The sequence below is a fragment of the Osmia bicornis genome, chromosome 10, assembly GCF_907164935.1.
Source record: "Osmia bicornis bicornis chromosome 10, iOsmBic2.1, whole genome shotgun sequence".
NCBI classification, from domain to species: Eukaryota; Metazoa; Arthropoda; class Insecta; order Hymenoptera; family Megachilidae; genus Osmia; species Osmia bicornis.
The window spans coordinates 5,983,136-6,001,876 of NC_060225.1; the positions used below are offsets into that span (position 1 = coordinate 5,983,136).

General features: G+C 45.7%; 3 protein-coding genes across 7 annotated transcripts in view; 1 reads left to right on the plus strand and 2 right to left on the minus strand.

The window, feature by feature from the left end:
* LOC114880380 (transcription factor 12) overlaps positions 1-3,809 on the minus strand; it is an 86,373-nt gene extending 82,564 nt beyond the window's left edge. Inside the window, exon 1 of the mRNA XM_029196320.2 lies at positions 3,723-3,809. The gene's annotated coding sequence lies outside the window, so the exon portion shown is untranslated. The remainder of the gene's footprint in view (positions 1-3,722) is intronic.
* LOC114880383 (methylcrotonoyl-CoA carboxylase beta chain, mitochondrial) lies at positions 340-3,041 on the plus strand. The gene is made up of 9 exons (XM_029196333.2): positions 340-554; positions 836-1,089; positions 1,166-1,437; positions 1,504-1,651; positions 1,720-2,135; positions 2,194-2,328; positions 2,398-2,534; positions 2,596-2,681; positions 2,745-3,041. The coding sequence occupies exons 1-9, from the start codon at positions 441-443 to the stop codon at positions 2,860-2,862; spliced, it is 1,680 nt and encodes a 559-aa protein (XP_029052166.1). The 5' UTR covers positions 340-440; the 3' UTR covers positions 2,863-3,041.
* On the minus strand, positions 3,034-18,322 carry LOC114880384. 5 transcript variants are annotated; one of them, XM_029196334.2, is made up of 9 exons: positions 14,354-17,197; positions 8,091-9,744; positions 7,073-7,174; positions 6,853-6,962; positions 6,535-6,710; positions 4,630-4,860; positions 4,414-4,561; positions 4,157-4,301; positions 3,034-4,089 (listed from the first exon to the last, which is right to left on the minus strand). In XM_029196334.2, exons 2-9 carry the CDS (start codon positions 8,302-8,304, stop codon positions 3,845-3,847), a joined length of 1,371 nt encoding a protein of 456 aa, XP_029052167.1. In that variant the 5' UTR covers positions 8,305-9,744; positions 14,354-17,197; the 3' UTR covers positions 3,034-3,844. The 5 variants fall into 5 exon arrangements, with proteins under 5 accessions (XP_029052167.1, XP_029052170.1, XP_029052169.1 ...); XM_029196337.2 differs by lacking the exons at positions 8,091-9,744; positions 14,354-17,197 and adding exons at positions 7,299-7,359; positions 7,450-8,079; XM_029196336.2 differs by lacking the exons at positions 8,091-9,744; positions 14,354-17,197 and adding an exon at positions 17,883-18,322.
* Between the last annotated feature and the right edge of the window lie 419 nt (positions 18,323-18,741).

Sequence of the window (18,741 nt, forward strand, 5' to 3'; positions counted from 1 at the left end):
TGCGCAATGACATCTACCGCAAATATGGTGGTATTACACATTAGACGAGATAGGACCAACCTCCTTATGCCTTTAGAGTACTTTTACCATCTTTATGTCACATTCTACAATATCAATGGCGATTGATATTTTACCCACAAAACTTCGACTTCTTCTAATTACCGTACAATACTCCTTACAATGAAAACTTTGCTTCATTCTAATCTTTCGATAAATAATTAGCCACGATTTTAAATTAATAGCGCCAAAAAATGAATGCTATTCCTCAGTGAATGGCTCATTCAACAATGAATGATTTCACTGACGATGAGATGGCACTGCGGTTCACTCCAAAAAAAAATGAATGATATTGTTGTGCACTCCAATACGGCACGTGTATAAATTGTTGTGAGTAAAGTGCGACAAAGTAGATAGTTGAATTAAAACACCTTCGATAAAATATGCTACGAAATTGTAATTTTTTAACAAAAAACTTGCGCTACATCGCAAGAGGGTTTCACGATGAAGGTACTGTTATCGGCAGTACGCACGACGCCAACTCGTCAGAATACCAGGTTAGAATGATAATACAATAGGCATGTATTTCATTCCTAAAACAAGATTTCTGGAACTTATACATTCGAATTTTCATTTTCGATCAACGCTACCATACTGTTTCAAAAGCGATACGAGAAATGTTGCTCTATTAATAGAGCGACCTCCGTTATCATTAGAGCGAGATAAAATAGAAACTTTTTATTAAAACCCATTCCCACTTGTGGTGGCGCGACTGGTCGCGATGAGCGCGAAAAGTTTGAAAACTTCTTTCCCTCACTGAATCGAATGAAATTTGTAGGAAAATTATATTCAAATGAAAGCTGTGGTGGACACGTTAAAAGAGACGGTCGGAAAAATCGTAGAAGGTGGAGGACACAAGGCAAAGGAAAGACACACGAAAAAAGGAAAACTATTACCACGAGATAGAATTAACAAGCTTCTTGATCCAACATCCCCTTTTCTCGAATTCTCTCAATTAGCAGGTTACGAAATGTACGAGAAAGAAGAAGTACCAGCAGGTGGAATTATCACAGGCATTGGTAGAATAGAAGGGTAAGTATCATCTACTTTCGATGCAAAAAATAAAAAAAAAGATACCCTTAAAAGAAAAAGGACCTTTACCTGTTAGAACCGAATGCGTGATAATTGCAAACGATGCGACCGTGAAAGGTGGCTCTTACTACCCAATCACTATAAAAAAGCATCTAAGAGCGCAGGAAATCGCAGAAGAGAATGATTTGCCCTGTATATATTTAGTAGATAGCGGTGGAGCAAATTTGCCCAGACAAACAGACGTTTTTCCAGATAAAATGCATTTCGGTAGAGCGTTTTACAATCAGGCAAACATGAGCGCAAAGGGGATCGCTCAGATCGCTGTGGTCATGGGAAGTTGTACAGCAGGTCTGCATTTCATTTGCTCGTATAACGAAGAAATACTTTGCCTTTATTCTATTTAATTTTCATTAGGAGGCGCGTACGTGCCAGCTATGGCGGATGAGAACGTGATCGTGGCGAAGCAGGGTACCATCTTTTTAGCGGGACCACCGTTGGTGAAAGCATCGACTGGTGAGGACGTTTCCGCCGAAGAATTGGGTGGTGCCGCGCTTCATTGCCGGTAATTTAGGGAATACACTTGAACGTATAATCTCTTTCACAACTAAAATCGCAGAGGTATAATTCCAGGAAGTCCGGTGTTACCGATCATCAAGCCAAAGACGACAACCATGCCCTGTATCTAACTCGCCAGGTCGTCAAAGATTTGAACAGACAGAGACCTATGCACGTGAATTTAGAGAAACAGATCGAGATACCCGTACATGCTATCGATGAAATTTATGGTATCGTTGGTACCAATCTGAAGCGACCTTACGACGTGAGAGAAGTGATCGCGAGGATCGTTGACGGCTCCAAGTTTCGCGAATTCAAAGCTCTGTACGGGGAAACCTTGGTTACAGGATTCGCGAGGATTTACGGCTATCCCGTAGGAATAGTCGCGAACAATGGGGTGCTGTTTTCCGAGAGCGCGTTGAAGGGTGCACATTTCGTGCAACTTTGCGCTCAAAGGAAGATACCACTTATTTTCTTACAAAACATTACAGGTACGTTTCGTTGATACTATGGCATTGTAATCCTGATTGATACATCTTAAGATCACAGGGTTTATGGTGGGTAAGGAGGCGGAAGCTGGGGGCATCGCAAAAAACGGAGCGAAAATGGTGAACGCCGTGGCCTGTGCCAAAGTACCGAAAATTACGGTGATGATCGGAGGCTCCTATGGAGCTGGAAATTATGGTACCACTCGCGCTGCTGAATGATTATTCGAATTTTTACACATTCTTTGATATCCCTTTTTTAATACAGGCATGTGTGGAAGATCCTACTCTCCGAGATTCGTCTATTCGTGGCCTAACGCCAGAATATCCGTGATGGGAGGGGAACAAGCTGCCGGAGTGATGGCACAAATTACGAAGGATCAACGTGCACGGGAAGGAAAAGAGGTACTAATTATTTATAATTCTTTGCTTTCGATTCAACGTTAAATTTTGATACGTCGAACAGTATACCACGGAAGAGGAAGAGAAATTGAAGAACACGATTATCAATCAGTTTGAAAACGAAAGCAACCCGTACTATTCTAGTGCCAGGTAGGTGTAAGTTTAATTGTAACCAGAAAGTTTGCATATCTGTGCACTTCAATTATTTTTTAGACTATGGGACGATGGCGTGATCGATCCTATCGATACCAGAGTGGTACTCGGTCTCAGTTTATCCGCTGCACTGAACGCGCCCATACCCGAAAGCAATTTTGGAATTTTTAGAATGTAATATACGTTTAATATTATAATGTCAATGATCTGAAACGATGAAAGTATAATCAGGTTTTCTCTGATCCGTTATTCTTTGTCTATTGCTGTTTTATATCAAAGATTTATATATGTATATATATTTTTTTTTATACGGGATTATTGTGTATACATGAGCATTAAACATTCCAAGTGTATGCATATCGTGTACGTTTCTATGCATTTTCTTTATTAACCTTCTTTCTTTCTTTCTCTCCATAGGCGATTATAAAATTAAGATACCTCTTCACAGAGGCGGAGTAATTAGTACGCGTCCTCCACGCGTTCGTTGTCGCTTTATTAAGAGTTATTTTACACTTGCGCGTTCCGTTATAATTATATTGGGATCGTAGCAGCGATTAATTACCTCGTAATTGTCTAAGTTGCTTAAGTCACATAGCATTGTTACACCTCGTCGCGCGACTAGGTCTCTTCGGTATTCTCCGCTCGCAAAGGCCAATTTTCTTCTGGCAGCATAACGGCTCTGTTATATTGTATAGTTATTCGCGAGCATTACAACTAAGGGGCGTAATAGTACGAAAAATGATACGGAATAGAGATAAAAGAAAGGGAACGAGTGAAAATCTGGCGGTCGCAGAGCGGAGAAATCTCACGAGCCATCTCTCTTTGCAAAATTGATCTTTCTTGTATTTTTTAAAAAACTCCACTGACATTATCGAGGCTTGGAAGTTAACATTGTTCGAAACTTTTTAAGAAAGCTTCGAACAATGTTAAGCGAAAGAGGCAGTCGGTCATGTCGTGATATCACACAAAGTGGATGACGTTAAGGTGTTCGATAGTCACCGTTTCTTTTTAAGTAAACAGAGTAAGAATTATACTAACTTCCGGCGAGAAATTCGGCCGATTCTTCTCCTTGCGTCCCGAATTTCCCCGGCTTCTCAAGCTCTGCGTTCTATTTACAATTAGCGATCGTTTGTCAGCTCCTGGACCGTTCCTCCTGAAACTTACAGAAAATTGCGGAGGCAGAGGAGGAGGAAAAGAAGGGATAAGGTCACCGTTCTACACGACGAACCACTCGTCTCCGTCTCTGTAAGCTTGTACTTGAAATGTTCTTTGACTTCTTGCGCTATGAAAGCTCTCTCTTCGGTCCTGATGGTCGTCGGAGCCGGTTGTTCTCGGACTTCTTCGGCGATAACAGCTCTCGCTTTCGTCCTGTTCTTTCCTCTTCTGATGTACATTTCAGACAAGGCTACCCGGGAAATAATTAATCATAAACGATGTCACAAGTCGAAGAAAATTACCTTCGAGAGACATACCTTTGTCCACCACAGCGTCCTCTTCGAAATCGACTTTGATCAAAGCGGACATTGTCACTTCGAACAATTTGTTCTTATCGGTATTCGACACGTTTATGGCTCTTCTTTTCCTCCCAAATCCTATTTGATTGTTGCTGCACTCGATCTGTAATACGAAGTCGAAGAGTCATTGAAATGAAAAGGCGACGAAGATTTATAAGCTGTAATCAACGTTGCTTTTAACGATTCCTCGGTTCATGTCGAGAACGATGACGTACCCCTTGGCACTTGTCCAAACAGACGTTAACGGTACCGCGAAACTGAACGTAAGTGCTTTCCGGGAATTTGAAAGCACGGAATTTCGCCGTCAGGAAGTCGCCGTCCACCGTGTTGAAGTTCTCGAAGAGATACGGATCCACGGAGCAGCTGAAGACAGATCGAACTAGGCTCTTTGTTTCCTTTAACATACTCAACGATCAAATGAATCCAATTACCCGTTAATGATTATAGTTTCTTCCTGAGATTTAGTGTCGGTGACCAACATGTAGGTAACCAGTAATCCGTACACTGGCGCGGATCCATTGTCCAGAAAGATTTCCATTTGCAAAGGTGTTCCTGGACTGACGTTTAATTCTCCGGTGACCAGATTTCCTCCTTGTCTGACACCGACTCCCAAAATCGGTACCGGTGCCGACTCGGAGATTTCATCCCTGATGTCGATCACGCTGATACGAGAAATGAAAACGATTAAAACCCTCTCTCATGTGACAAAGTCGTCGTAAATTCTTTTTCAAGAAAACGCGAGCATCTGGCAAACGGACCGATCGATCTTGAGAAACACGCGTTCGAATGCAACTTCCGAATAAAAAGCAGGGAACAAACGGCACATCGCGACATGGAATCGTAAGATTACGATGATGAACGCGTTTCGATCGAATTAACCTGTTTGCTAGTGGTAAAAACAAGAAAACGTATTAACGAACCGTACGACCTGGGCTACATCGACAGTCATCGAATCCTTTTGCCGACCCGAATCGCGCGTTTCTCTTTCTGCACACTCATCCGCTGTTTCCGTAAAACAGCAGGCTGCAAACGGTATTATTGTCAGAAGAGGATGATCAAGATGGAAAGAACAGGAACGGGTCAACGGCAGTACGTTGACGGTAAAAGATAAAAGCGAATAGTAGAAAAATAATGTAATTTAGAAGAATCTTTCAAAGGGGCATCCGAAGAATTCTCAGCCGATCGATCGTCCTTCGATATCCTCGATCGCGACGGACGCATCGAATCGAATAGGCATGCAATTGCATCGACTTCGTGGAAGCAGAAACAGTTATCAAGATCGAGAAAGAATTTTCTCCTGGTGCGTGAATGCCCGAGACCGAGGAGCATACGCGCGAAATACCGCGTGATAATTCAACAATCGAAGATTTTCCGGCTTTCTGCTTGGTACGCGACATCCCGAGCTTCCAAGAATTCTCGGTAACGAGCGTCGCGAGCTACGATTGATTAACGTCGATAAATTAACGCGAGGGAAAAATGAAGTCTTTGGCTGGCAGACTAATGTCTGAGAACTTGAGAAGAATGTAGTTTCGACGACGCGACGGGAAGCAGGAAGAGGACCACTGGTTTATCGGACATATCCAACTTGGTTGCAAGCTAAAATTATGTTGCGATCTGTCTACCATCTATCTACGACAAACTGATATGCAAATGCGTTGAACAACCGTGACGCGTCGAGTTCGCATCTAAAATTACATTTCGCATGTTCGGGCAGCTGCGTGTACCGCGGAGTCGATGAATAAAGCGACCAAGCCGGCTATCCAGTTAGCTCATTGCGATTCCAATTTCTATCTCTACTGTTTACAAACCACACTTTAGCCTCGTTGTTCTTGCAGCGTTACCGAGTTCTATAAATTGATACCTCTCGGCTTGCAATTATTTCGAAATCGGAGGTTACGTTTAATGAAACTCTGGCCAACCGAACGAATCACTTGCGAAAGTATAATTTTATCAGCAACGAGCTCGGCTTGTCCCGTTTAAAGGGTGAACGAACGATAATTATTGGTGCAACAGGGATCGTTTGAAGAGACGATGAATATTTTCTTATTAATAATCCGTACCATCGAAATGGTAATCATTTTATTTCGTTCCGGAGAGCACGGATAATGTTTTACGATGTCGGACAGCGACGATGGGTAAGACTGAAAGCTTCGAGGATAATCACGATTATTACTCGTGAAAAGCATTCAACACCTGTCGGACAAAGTTGCTCTCAATGAGAATATGTAATAAGCGTTAGCCCGTCGACGTTCACTTAGCCGCGTTCAACAGCTGTTGCATTGACCAGGGCCAATGAACACTAAGAGAATGGGAAATAAAGAGGCAGGTGTACTCACTCGGGTTCCTGAAATCCTGCTGGAAGGACGCTTCGTCGAACCGCGGTATGATTGGCGACGATCGAAATTCCAGGTTTCACAACCACCTCGGTGATAACACACTTTACCGTGAACGTGTGTTTACTGGAATCCGCTGGCTCCTCCACTATTATACGATGAAAGTACACCTTTTGACCCTGTATGGAACATTGTGCGGGTATAATTTCAATGGGGTGGAAAGAACGAAAGAAGAAGTCACGAAGGTTCGTCGCGTTAGACGAAGTAATCGATGGCAAAGATTAGGATGAACATGAATTTTGATGTTTCGAAGAATCGTACCGTGACTTTGTTAACGACCCTGGTGATACCGCATCGTAACATGTCTTGTTCCAGAAGAGGTAATCGAAAAGTGGCGACGCCATTGTTCAGTTGCGGTTTGCAAGCTTCGTCTGCAAAAGAAGACACGTTTCAGCGTGTAAAATTCACAGGTAAGCATCGCTTCCTGTTCGTGTATTTCATGGCCGCGTCGATGACACGCAACCTTTTCGCAGACGTTTACCTGGAAAGTCTTTCATCTGCTGCAGATATATCCTCGCCTGCGGACTACTCCTCACGATGTCGACCTCCATCCATTGCTCGGAACATCTCACCTTGCTTTGCACTGCAATTAATCGAAAGCACAGCCTTTAATTAGCACTCGATCCATCAGCGCGGAAACGCGATCGAAGATGGTACAGAGAGATCTTATCACGTTCGCGGTGGCAAAACGATAATCGTCAAAGTACCTGAGACGATTTGAAAGGTAGAGAAAAACGGTCCCGAAGAAAGTCGAACGTGACGCTCCATCTGGATGGACGTCGACGGGGAAAAAGATAAAGATGAGTAAAAAGAAGGAAGAAGAAGTCGAGCGTAGCCGCAAACTAACTTGCAGTATACCACGGTAATTGCCCCATAAAGTCGTAAACGTCTCGACCTTGAAAAGCGAACATCTCGACATCGAGCACTCGAGAAAAGCAGCACTCGTGTACGTCTCAGCAGGATCGTTGCCTGTTTATTCGCGGAACTCGATGATAGATACTTTCACCGTTCGCGAGTAATGTCCGCATGATACACGAAAACCAGCGATTTACATTATCGCGATGCAAGAACCCTCGATCCGGCGTGGTCGCGGCGAGTGCCGGTTAAAATCGAAAAGCCCAAGAGAAATCGCCTGGCAACCTATACAGATCGTTTACCTCCTCCGTGGATAATTGAATTTCGAACGGTGGATCTCGAGCCAGGAATAAACTCGTTCGCCATCGGTATGTGCATTAAATCGACGCCGGTTAAATGGCTCGAGTAATCCGGGAAAAAGTTTAAGTACCGATAATTGGGACCGGTCGAATCGATCGAACACGATTGACGCAATCTTCGTTCTAGGTATCCGAACGAAGTATCATTGTTACGCGTACAATTTGACGTTACAGAACGCAGTTATCCTTACAGATAGGTCCATGACCTTGAACTTATTCTTTCCTTCCTTTTTCCTTCTCTTTGCTCTTTTTACCATTCTCGACGTCCACATCTTTTTACACTACCCTCGAAGCCTTCGCGACTCGTTCTTTCTCGGCTAGCAGATTCAAAGAGCCTCGGTCCCCGACCACTGCCATGCCGAGAATCGTTCGTGTTTCTTCCTTTTTTTTTCTCTCTTCCCTCTGGTAGCTCTTCTTTTCGCATTTCGATCCGCACCGTCCTCCTTACACGATGGTTACCGCGACAGATCCTTTTCTTCCCGTCCACCGTATCATTCATTTAGCCCGCTGTCAGATGCGTGGACGATTTCCTGTTTCGCTTTTTCAACGTCAACGAGCAGAGCGCAGTTTTTTCGACAATGGCATCCGACCATTGTCTTTGTAATTTATGCCGTCGATGGACAGCCGTTTTCGTTATCGAGTAATCGTTTCGTTCGAGAGTGATCGTGTTCGTTCCGTGAACGTTGCTACGAGCTACAAGATCCTCGCAATCCTTATCCGAGTTTCCTCTTTTCCGCCATTAAATCCGCGAAGCACGCACCATCCTGCCTCTGAGAATTCCGTTCCTCCGCTCTCTACTTTTCCCTTCGCTTCCTCTTCTCTCCCACTTTCCCTCTCGTCCCTCTGCGCCTATGCTCGCTTCACGGAGATTAAGATCTCAGGAAGTTTACCAAGAGCTCGATGCCGACCTGTTCCCGCCCTGCGACCTTACGCCTCTCCCTTTCCATCTCGTTTTACCAATTCGCAATTCCATCGCGCCATTTTCGCGATCGCGATGCTCCACCCTTACCCCTCCATCATTTTTCGAAGCGATTCTAATTCCCTTTGGTTCAGCGGCTAGGATCTTCGTGACGATCTTTGTTTCGTTTCGAGATTACTGCATCGGATAACGCCGCGATACCGAAGCAAATCCATAGATCTTCGAGGAGGTCCGTGACCCTTGCTTTTCATCCCGTCCCTTCGTTTCTCACGTTTCTTCCGTTCGTTTTCAACGCGATCCTTTTCACCGTCGATAATGTTTTTACCTCGAATTTACATCGTGTTCCCTCATCGACCGTTCTCCATTTCCGCTTTCTTTCTCCTTTACACCTATCGCGCTATCTTTTCGCCAACTGTCTCGTAAAGCCACGGGGAACAGAGAGGAATCGATGTAAATTGCCGTAACGTACGTTCCTTGGCATTACAGTAATTCCAGGTCATTACTAACCGAGTGTTAAAAGAGGAGCAGAAGCTCGTAATTACGCGTTATAGTGCCGTAACCTGCTCTCTGTTCCACCGATTTCGATTACCCTGTCATAGATCAAGGATATCGGCATCCAAGGAAATTCCTTCCTGTTTGTTGCATAGATTCTTCCTGAGTGGAATCGTGGAAACGATCAATCTTCCGATGACAAATAGCGCATTCGACGTCGGTTTCCTTGTAAGACACGTAACGCATCGAAAAGGTGGAAATCCGGTGCAATGACGATGACGACAATGACGATGAAGAGTACGCAATGGGCATTCGTAATCCATCCTTCGTCTGTCGTAACGTTAACTGTACATACAGCAGACGTACGATTGGAGAAGGGCAGAGCCGGTTAATCCTCGAGCTGGTAATTGAACGCATCGCATCCCAGGATATCGGTCGAACAGGAAGCTCGAACGTAGGCGTGTCCTCGCGCGATGTTACCCCTTTTTGCGTGGATGTGGAGCAGTCCGCGTGAGAAATCGATCGCACCTTGCAATTAGAAACATTGTAGGCAGCGAGAAGCGAAGGGGAACGCTTTCGTCGACGACTAATTAGCCAGGAAAGCAATTGACCGGTTCGCGATTTGCATCGACGTCGAATAATAACGATCGTTATTGCCTTTTCATTGCCAGCAGCTGTTCCTGGCTAACCGATCGAGTGCCGGCAGGGGTGCCGAACCCCTGTGGATCTCTAACGATCGAAAGATCAGTTTGGAGACACGATATTCTCCGAAGGTGATCGCTTCGACTACAAATGACTCGGACATTTGCCAAGCGGAAGACACGCGATTGATTCTTTTGACATTTATATATACTGATGACGATACCAAATCCCTTCGAGCATTAATTTTCATAGAACGATTTATCCGAGTATCAAAGTTCAGAATCTACAGCGGTCGACGATCGCGATGATCGAACAGCGAAAAAGATCGGTTCGCTCTTAATTGTTACATGGCACGCTACATCGAGATCGTAATTAAGAAGGCGCGATATTAATTGCGACAATTTTCCAGCCAAGCCGTGTCCACTCGTATACTCGGCGAGGCTCGTTACGCGGGACGTTAATTAAACGACGGTCTACGATTTCGTAGTTATGCAAATAAATTCGCCGCTCGCGTTCCACCAACGACCATCAACGCGACCCCACTAATTCAAACGCCGTCTCTCCGCGTAATTCAATTACTCCTCGCGTACGTCGGCGTTCCTCGATCTGCACGCGCGAGCATGAGTTATTTTCCCCTCTAACAATGCTACGTTTGCACGGCGCGAGTTACATGCAAAAACACGCGACAGATCCTCTCTGCCCTCGAGGATCGCCTCGAGTTCGACGTCTGCAGTCGAGTAGCGTCTCAATTTTACACGCTGACATCTCCGTGTAAGAAGAAATCCGGTAAAAATTCCATTCGAACAAGCTTTAGTCCGTATAACTTTCAAAATTCCAAGAAAATGGTAATCGGTAAATGATAAATCAACTGACGCGACGCTCGGTTCGTTTGCGAAGGATCAACACGATCAGTTTGAAGGAAATTTATCTACTTCCTGTTGCAAATGATCCTCCTCGAACGCGTTGACGTAAACCGTTCGCTCCTTTTTACCGATCCACGATATTAATCCGTTATTACCAGCTGCCTATTCGCGAATATCACCGTGTGGAAATTGCAACGAGGAATCCGTTTAACCGTTCTATCGACGCGTGAATGTATCGTATTATATATAGGCGAATGCGTAACGTAACAGGATCGAAAGTTGGTAATCGATGCGAGGCAGGTTGGCCGCGAGAGTGATAAAAGAGGAGCGGTAGTGAACACACTTCGTAACGGTGATTTCATTCCGGTTCCTTTGGTTACACGCCGACCCCGATTACGACCGTTCCTGTCAGCGGTAAATCACTGATCATCGATGATCATTAGCGGTTCAGGATTCTCCAGATAGGACCGCGGGAAATCGAACGAACGCTGTGCTTTCTTTTTTTTTTTTCTATTATTATGTCACTAGATACGAGGCTCAATTTGATTCGATGTCTTCGAGAACCACCTGTTAACCCTTTCGCCTAGGATGACGCGTATATACGTAATCGAAAACCGATATATCGTCGCTACTGTACGCCTCTGTCGCGCGTAATTGATAGCACGGAAGCGATCGATCGTGCGTCGCATAACGAGCCTACACCTGGAATCGTACGAGCCTTCGAGTAAATCATTCGCGAGCCGATGTAAAACGCGAAGCTGAAAGTACGTTAAATACTTTCAATTTCCCCAGAGAACAGCTGATCTTTTTTATTATTCGAAATCTCCTGCTTGTACTTCGAAAACGTGTCGATCTTGGATCGATAGGATTTGCTCGAAGCTACCGAGATGTTTTTGCTCGAGCTGAAGAAATTGTCGCGGTGCAAGGATGCAAATGACAACGGTGCGGTGTTGCGAAGGGTCAGATCTAGTCACGAAACGCACGCGGCACAAGGAGCAAGGTGCATCGGTTGCGCGCGCCAAATGCAGAATGAATAATTTATCGCGTCGGCGATCCGTGCACGAATTATGCGCGTAGCCAACGATTACCGTTATGCACATTTTCGGTAATCTCGGGAACGATTAAATCGCCGCTCTTGTACAGTACGGGGCTGATGTGATTATTTAAACAATTTTACGCCTCGGCTCGCTGGTGCATAAAACGTTCACACGCGTCGTTACGCGGCCGTTCGACGCGCCATTTTTTCGGATCGCATTCTTCCGATCTATCGCACCTTCGTACGACAACTGTCGCGAAATTATCGCGCTGATGATTCTACGAGAAAAGAAGAGGTGAAAACGAACTTTCCGTTCTGAGAAAATTCATTTTCTACGATAGTAGCGTATGTTGATCTAACGCTTCAGTTTGCTATTTAAAATAATTGGAATAATTTTAATTTAATTCAGCCAAATTACACGGTCGAATTAAACACGTATCGCGAGTCATTGACGAGGCTGGTAGCAGTCGACCGGTTAACTTATTAACTCGTTGCACGAAGCGAAGAACGAGGAGGTTTCGCGTCGTGAACAACGAAATAATTTATGGAAAAATTATTCGAGGAGGGACAGGACGCTTTGTCGTTCGAAGGACAAGAGACTACGGCTCGTCCTGTCATCGTCGAGACATCGAATCGGTCTAGAGGCATCTCCAGGCGACTTCCGGCACGCTTTATTATCCAGACTTTGTAGCTCACGACTCGAGGTACGGAATACATTTTCCAGAGGATACTCGCGCGCTTATCTGATCACGGAGTTTAATTGTTTCCTCGAGTCCGTCCTTTTCTCGTCCCTCACGGGGGAGGAAATAACGCGTGAATTCTCGAATCACATTTCGAATTACGCCAACTCATCAGCACTTTTCACATTTAATATGAATATGCCTGTTGTTTTATCTTGATCTCGCGTTTGCTCCGAGAGGCTGAGAAAAAACAGCCTCGCTTTCACGCGCGATTAATTTATTTACGAAAGTTAGCGCGTGCAGTTTGGAGCAAAGCGTGAGCAAACACAGATTTATCGCGTTCGATAGTCGAAGTAACGATCGTTGGTGGAAAATAAAAAGCTTTCTGATACACTCTCCGGAGAGACACGCACGAACGAAGTTCGTCTGGGAACATCCATACGAGAGATTCAACGACGATAATGCGTTTGTACGTTCGCTAGTTCGCCGGAGAACGAACTACACTCGACACGCTTCCCTGAGGAAACAACTTTTTAAATCCTTACAAATATGCTGCTCGTAAACTGCTGGAATTGTTTGGAGAATCCAATTCGTTGGATGGTATAAATCATTCGACAACAAGCCTCGTGATCTTATTTTCCTGAAGAAAGCTTGTCAGGTGACGACTCGTTAAATTTGAATGAGAACGCGGAGAGAAGGATTAATTTAATCCTTAGATCTTCAGTTAAGCTAAAATTCTTCCAAGGCTGGAAGTTTTCGACGACTAATCTATTTCTCGCCGGATAAAACAAGGATTAAAATCCAACCAGAACTCGTACGCTCCGCGAACCTTGACTTTCGCAAAACAACTACACGTTAATCGCGTAAAAATGGCGTAAGCAAATCGGTCACGGATCATAAGCGTACGCTCCGAGTTGCTCGCGATTCGATTCTTAATTGCTCGGGAAGAGGAGTTGCGTATCGAGCCGACCGAGAATTCGCGCAAACGCGGATCGTTAACGACCGTTATAATTATTCTGATAATTCCTCGTTAATTCAATGTTGGAGATAGAAAACGATCGACCACCGCGGGTGAGTTTCGTTGAACGGCCGTTTCGCTGCCGTTATTTTATAGCCGGTGTCGCATCTTTTTATAGCAACTTCGCTATCTGATCGAGGAAATCCTCGTATACTTTTTTCCCCCCTTTTCTTCAGTTCGCTAATGGATCTCCTTGGAGAAGTCCTTGCAGGCAGGACTTTCGCCACTATATTTCTACCCCTCTACCATTAAGTCTGCCTATTCCTACTCGGGATTATGGCACTTCCTTTCGAGAGCCGACGCGATTATTACGTTCGTTAGCATTAATTTTTCGTTTAATTTCCCATTTCAACGGCGAGTTGCGCTTCACGCTCGATCTCGGGGAATCGCTTAAGCTTTCCTCGATTGCCTTGCTATTAATTCCACCGTATCCTTAATGAAACGGTCGAGATCGAGCGCAAAGTTCAGGAGATTACACATTATTTACACAAAGAATAAAACTGAATGAAAAATATTTCAATTCGTAATCAAACGATTGAATTCAGAAGCCTGACAGGTCGTTCGAGGAGCTGCGGATGAATCGTGAAATCTAACCCGATCGGTTGCTCGAGGCTATGCTTCTTCAATGAGAAACGCGAACTTTGTAAATGAATTACGAATGACTGGCAACTTTCGAGGATCGCTGTACCGTCGAAAACGACTCGCGAATGATTAACGATCGCCCACGTAATTTGTACTTTACCATTGGATCGGATCGTCGAGGCTAGCCAGGCAAATTAGGCTGGCGGACGTGGAAGAGGATCGTTTGAAGGGAAGAACGATTCAGTGAAATGATTACAATCCTTTTCTGCAAATTACTACCCTGGACGCGACACGAGGCCATCTTGAAGTTACGTACCAGATGCGTAAATCCGGTAGGTGGAAATCCTTGAAGCTGAACTACCGAACCTCGCCTACGACTCATCATCCTCGTCCACTCTTCTACCTGACAGAAGAGTTCAACGTGTTGTTTACGTGTCAATCGACACGTACCAGTGACGATCGTGGCCGTAAAAAGACGTCGACCTCCTAAAATGGAGGCCAGGTACCGGTGGACAATTTTCACGACCAACGTCTTCTTCTTCGAGAAAGAAGCTTATACGGCGAGATGGTGGGACGATCGCGATCGTCGGACGTCAGGAATTCGCCCGTGGGTGCTGCTGTCTGTTCTTCGTCTCCACACGCACAGGCACGCGTGCCCTCGCAGCCCACGGTGACACGCGTGTACGCCGAGTGGTTCGACCGGTATCCGCCATATTTGGCCGGGCAAACAGCCGCGTGAACTAAAGAGAGGCTGAAATTCAACAGGGGAAGAGGTCAGCCATGCTATCGCCCACCAGGGTAAGCCTTTTCGTGTCGCTTTCGCGAACAGACCATCCTTTATATTCCCACCGGAACGATTTGAAAGCGAAATAAATCTTCTACCCTCCATTTGGGTAGAAATTCAATTTATCGTCTCCTCTGATGAGCCTTCGAGGACTTCTGATGGCTCGTTAATTCGCGATGATGCTTTCTTGTCGATGCAACTTTAGGCTAATTATGTAAATCGCTTCGCAGAAGTTCGAGCGTTGGAAAGAATCTTCAAAGTTTCAATGTTCTAATGGCTGGTTGCTGGTGGAAAAAGTGTTCACGGTGGATAAGGTTTACGAGGAAATAACATAGCCGATGGTGTGCCGTGGATCGTTAAAGATGCGACGAAGAATGGATAGCCCGTTTCTTCCATCAACGGATTACCATTCATGCTTGGCTGACGTAAAGGATTTCGTGTCAAAGATCACGATCCTCTCCGGTGATCGTCTCTCCCAACACACGACACAGTAACTGTACAGATTGTCCATCGAGGAGAGGACATTTTTAAAGAAAAACCAATCTCAAACGCGTCGTAAAACGTTGAAGTTTAGATGACTGAACAAAATGGGGAAAATTATTAATTCTTCTCTATGCTAGAAAATATCCTGCAAGATTGACCGACATGTAAACTTTCTAAGTAGCTCCAGAATCGGATTTCCGATCTGGAATCCTGACTCGATTCGTTTACAAAGCCCGTGGACTGAGATCGTTTCGATTTCAGACTGGCTCGACGACAGTCCATCCCCCCGATCGTCTCATAATTATTTTTCTTGTCATTTCTTAGCTCGGTTTGCTGAAAACCGGAGTGGCCCTGTCTTTTTAGTCTTTGCACCAGCTCCCTTGGACGACGGTGTCCAACGTCCGCGCAGATTGGCAACCGGTTTTCCTATGGCCTCTCCCAACCGATTCCTCACTCCAACTCTCACTCCCACCTTCGATTCCCATTCCGCAAGATCCTCTCGCGTTCTCCTCTCTTTCAGGTCCGCGTTATCTCTCAGCGACCCTTTCTTTCTCCTCCCCTCGTTCTTTTCGCCGATTGTTCCGCCGTATCGCCGCGCCGGAAGAAAAGAAAGCCGCCTGTTATGCCGGATGTTAGCTTGCCGTGTCGCGAATTCTCGTAACGTGCTCGTTTCGGGGAACACGTCCACGACACTGCCGCTCCACCCACGCGATTCGCTTTTCCGCGAACGCTCGTTTTGCATACAAGGCGAGCGTCGCGCAATTAAATGCGCTGCGACCTCGAAACGCCTGTCGAAGCAGCGTTCGATTCGCGAGAACTCGCTTACAGACAGCCGTCCACCGGATACGAAGCTACCGCTCTATCCCACGGATCAGAGATAAAACTATTACACCTAGAATTTCTCCAATAAGCCGTAATAAAATAACGGTCGTACAATTCGCCGGATATAGATGCAATCTGCTCTCGCGCAATCGCGCGAATACGTGATCATTTTGATCGCCGATAGAAAGGCGAGTCTCTTGTAACTTTTGCATAATATTATGCTGAATTATTGTGACGCTTATGAACGACGTCACGCGAGCTTCTCGAGGCTCGCTCGTCTATAATATTCGTAACCTCTTTGACTGGTAGCAAAAGCGGAGCTTCTGGTTCTACGGGTACGTCAGTGACCGACCCTTGGTACTCTCGTTATTCCTCATTCCTTGCCACGTGTTTCAGCCGATCGCGAAACTCGCGAGAACTCTGCTGCCTATCTCCGCGAGCTGCATTTCACTTTAGCCGCGATCGATTGCAGCCGATCTCGCGATTTTTCGAAACGGCACGGCGGCCATTCTTCGAAACCGCGACCGATTATTACTTCACCTTGCCACGAACTGTTGCGGCCTGGCCACTTTATTTTAATCGAGCAACTCGATTCCCTCTCGCGATCGAAAGCGTTTCTTGCCTCGCGCCCGATCTATGCTTTTTCATTTCCTTCGCTACGGTATGCAACCGCAAACGAAAAGACATCGAAACACCGCGTTGAAAGCGATTTCTAACATTGTTGCATCCGAGATACCGTTTCTCTGTCTTTCCGTTAATCAACCCCTTTTAGTCGCCTCTTACGACAAGCAGGGGATACTGTGGGCGAATTCTAACCCCCGACCCACAGGGGTGCTGACAGATAGAAAAGAAAGAATCGAGCGTGGAAAATCACTTTCCTTCTTGCGTTCCCTTTCTTCTCGGACGGAAAGAATTTCCTCGTTCGTCGCACGAATGGAACGAAATTTAAACAATCGATTTTATCGAAAACAAGGATCCATGGCGATTCATAGCAGTTGGTAATAAGCGCGATGATCGATCGGCCTGGATAACGCGACTAATTAAGTTTACGCAGTAACAACGCGTTTCCCATTTAATTTCGCGAAACCGGTTCTTTTTATTAATGCACTCGACTCGGCGTAGAAGGAAATTAATTTAATCCTATGAATCGGTGAGCGAATAACAGCACGTTCGGAGTCGATAGACGCAATGAGACTCGAATAATGGGATTTACACAGTTCGCGTGATTCATCGTGTAACGTTATTGTTCGCGCGTAAATCACCGCGTCCCTCCCGTACAATGAGTTATTAGAATTTTTACGCAATTCCTTGCTGCTTTTCCGTTCGTGAAAGTGCAGCAGTTCGCGTGAACGCGTTCTATGCCCTCCTACCGATCCGTTCGGCAAACGAGCAACATCTCGTCGAGCTGGAGATTGAATCTCCTCTGGTGTGTTGAAAATAAATTCTCGTTTCTTAATCATTCGCATAGACGAGCAGAAATAACTCTAATCGTTGTGAACGAGGAACGTCCACGGTTCGCACAATTTTCACCGCTAATTTCTAGAAAAGGAGAACGAAAGACATCGGAATAGGAGATGCATCGCGGCGAGGTCGACGGAACGATCGCGAGTCGCGCCATGGACGAGTGAACGTCTGTCGTCCTTGAGTACATCCACTGACCACGTGACGTTTCAACATTTTAACATTCACGACACGTCCAGTTCTCTCTCGGAGAAATTATGAAAAACATTTCACCATGGTGGAAAGTTGAGCTCACCGTTTGCTTGCACCACACCGACAATAAATATCCAGCACAGAAGCGGTATCCAGCGCGATCCGGTCTCCATTTCTATACGATCGATCACGACGACACTTCAGGGCCGCGAATCGGAAATTCAACGAATGAGAAGGGAAGCCGAAGGAAGGAAGAAACGGGGAAGAAGAAGGAGAAGGAAGGTGGGAAAGAAGGGACAAATACGAGAGTTTTCGCTGGTTCCGTAGGAAAGTATCATTTAGTCGGATTGCCGGGCGCTCCTCGAGGACCAGTTTCCTCAGCGTCCTTGCGCGTCCACCGGCTGGGCAAACTCGACGCTTTGTTGTACGATGCGTACTGGGAAACGGGAGAAAACGAAGGAGGAAGAAACGAAGATACAGCGAGAAGGGAACGCGATCGAGCCGGAGATGTTCCCCGTGCGAGAACGCGAGAGACACTGACGGGCCTGGCCAGTGGCGGGAGCGTTCGAACCGCACACCGACACGCATCGGGCCCGGGAATAGCGAGCCGGGGACGTGGACGAGGAACGGGGCAATATCTTTTTAACGGCGCGCACGTGAGATCCGTCCGATGGTACCCCGTACAACAGGTACCCTTAGTTGCTGCTGATACCAGCATTTTTCGAATAATCAACCATCTCGGTTCGGTCTCTCGAAAACAGCCGAAAATACAGTTACGATATCATAGAAATCTTAACGGATGTATACCGGTTGTTATATTCATTCTTCCCAAAAATTCGCAAGACGTTCTTCGCGGTTTATTTCTTTGAAACAAAGAACGCAGATAATCGGGGATGAAAAGTGGGCGCGATGGAGTCGGAGACTGCAACAGTTTCACCCTGATTGCTTTCTGGATCGATCGA

Excerpts from the sequence above, each read along its gene's own strand:
- LOC114880383 (XM_029196333.2), top strand. The coding sequence starts at position 441 with ATGCTACGAAATTGTAATTTTTTAACAAAAAACTTGCGCTACATCGCA. Across the intron at positions 1,090-1,165 it reads GGCATTGGTAGAATAGAAGG|AACCGAATGCGTGATAATTG; the intron begins GTAAGTATCATC and ends TTTACCTGTTAG. Across the intron at positions 2,682-2,744 it reads CCGTACTATTCTAGTGCCAG|ACTATGGGACGATGGCGTGA; the intron begins GTAGGTGTAAGT and ends ATTATTTTTTAG.
- LOC114880384 (XM_029196334.2), bottom strand. The coding sequence starts at position 8,304 with ATGAATGATACGGTGGACGGGAAGAAAAGGATCTGTCGCGGTAACCAT. Across the intron at positions 6,963-7,072 it reads GCAGATGAAAGACTTTCCAG|ACGAAGCTTGCAAACCGCAA; the intron begins GTAAACGTCTGC and ends CTTCTTTTGCAG. Across the intron at positions 6,711-6,852 it reads GGGTCGTTAACAAAGTCACG|GGTCAAAAGGTGTACTTTCA; the intron begins GTACGATTCTTC and ends TGTTCCATACAG.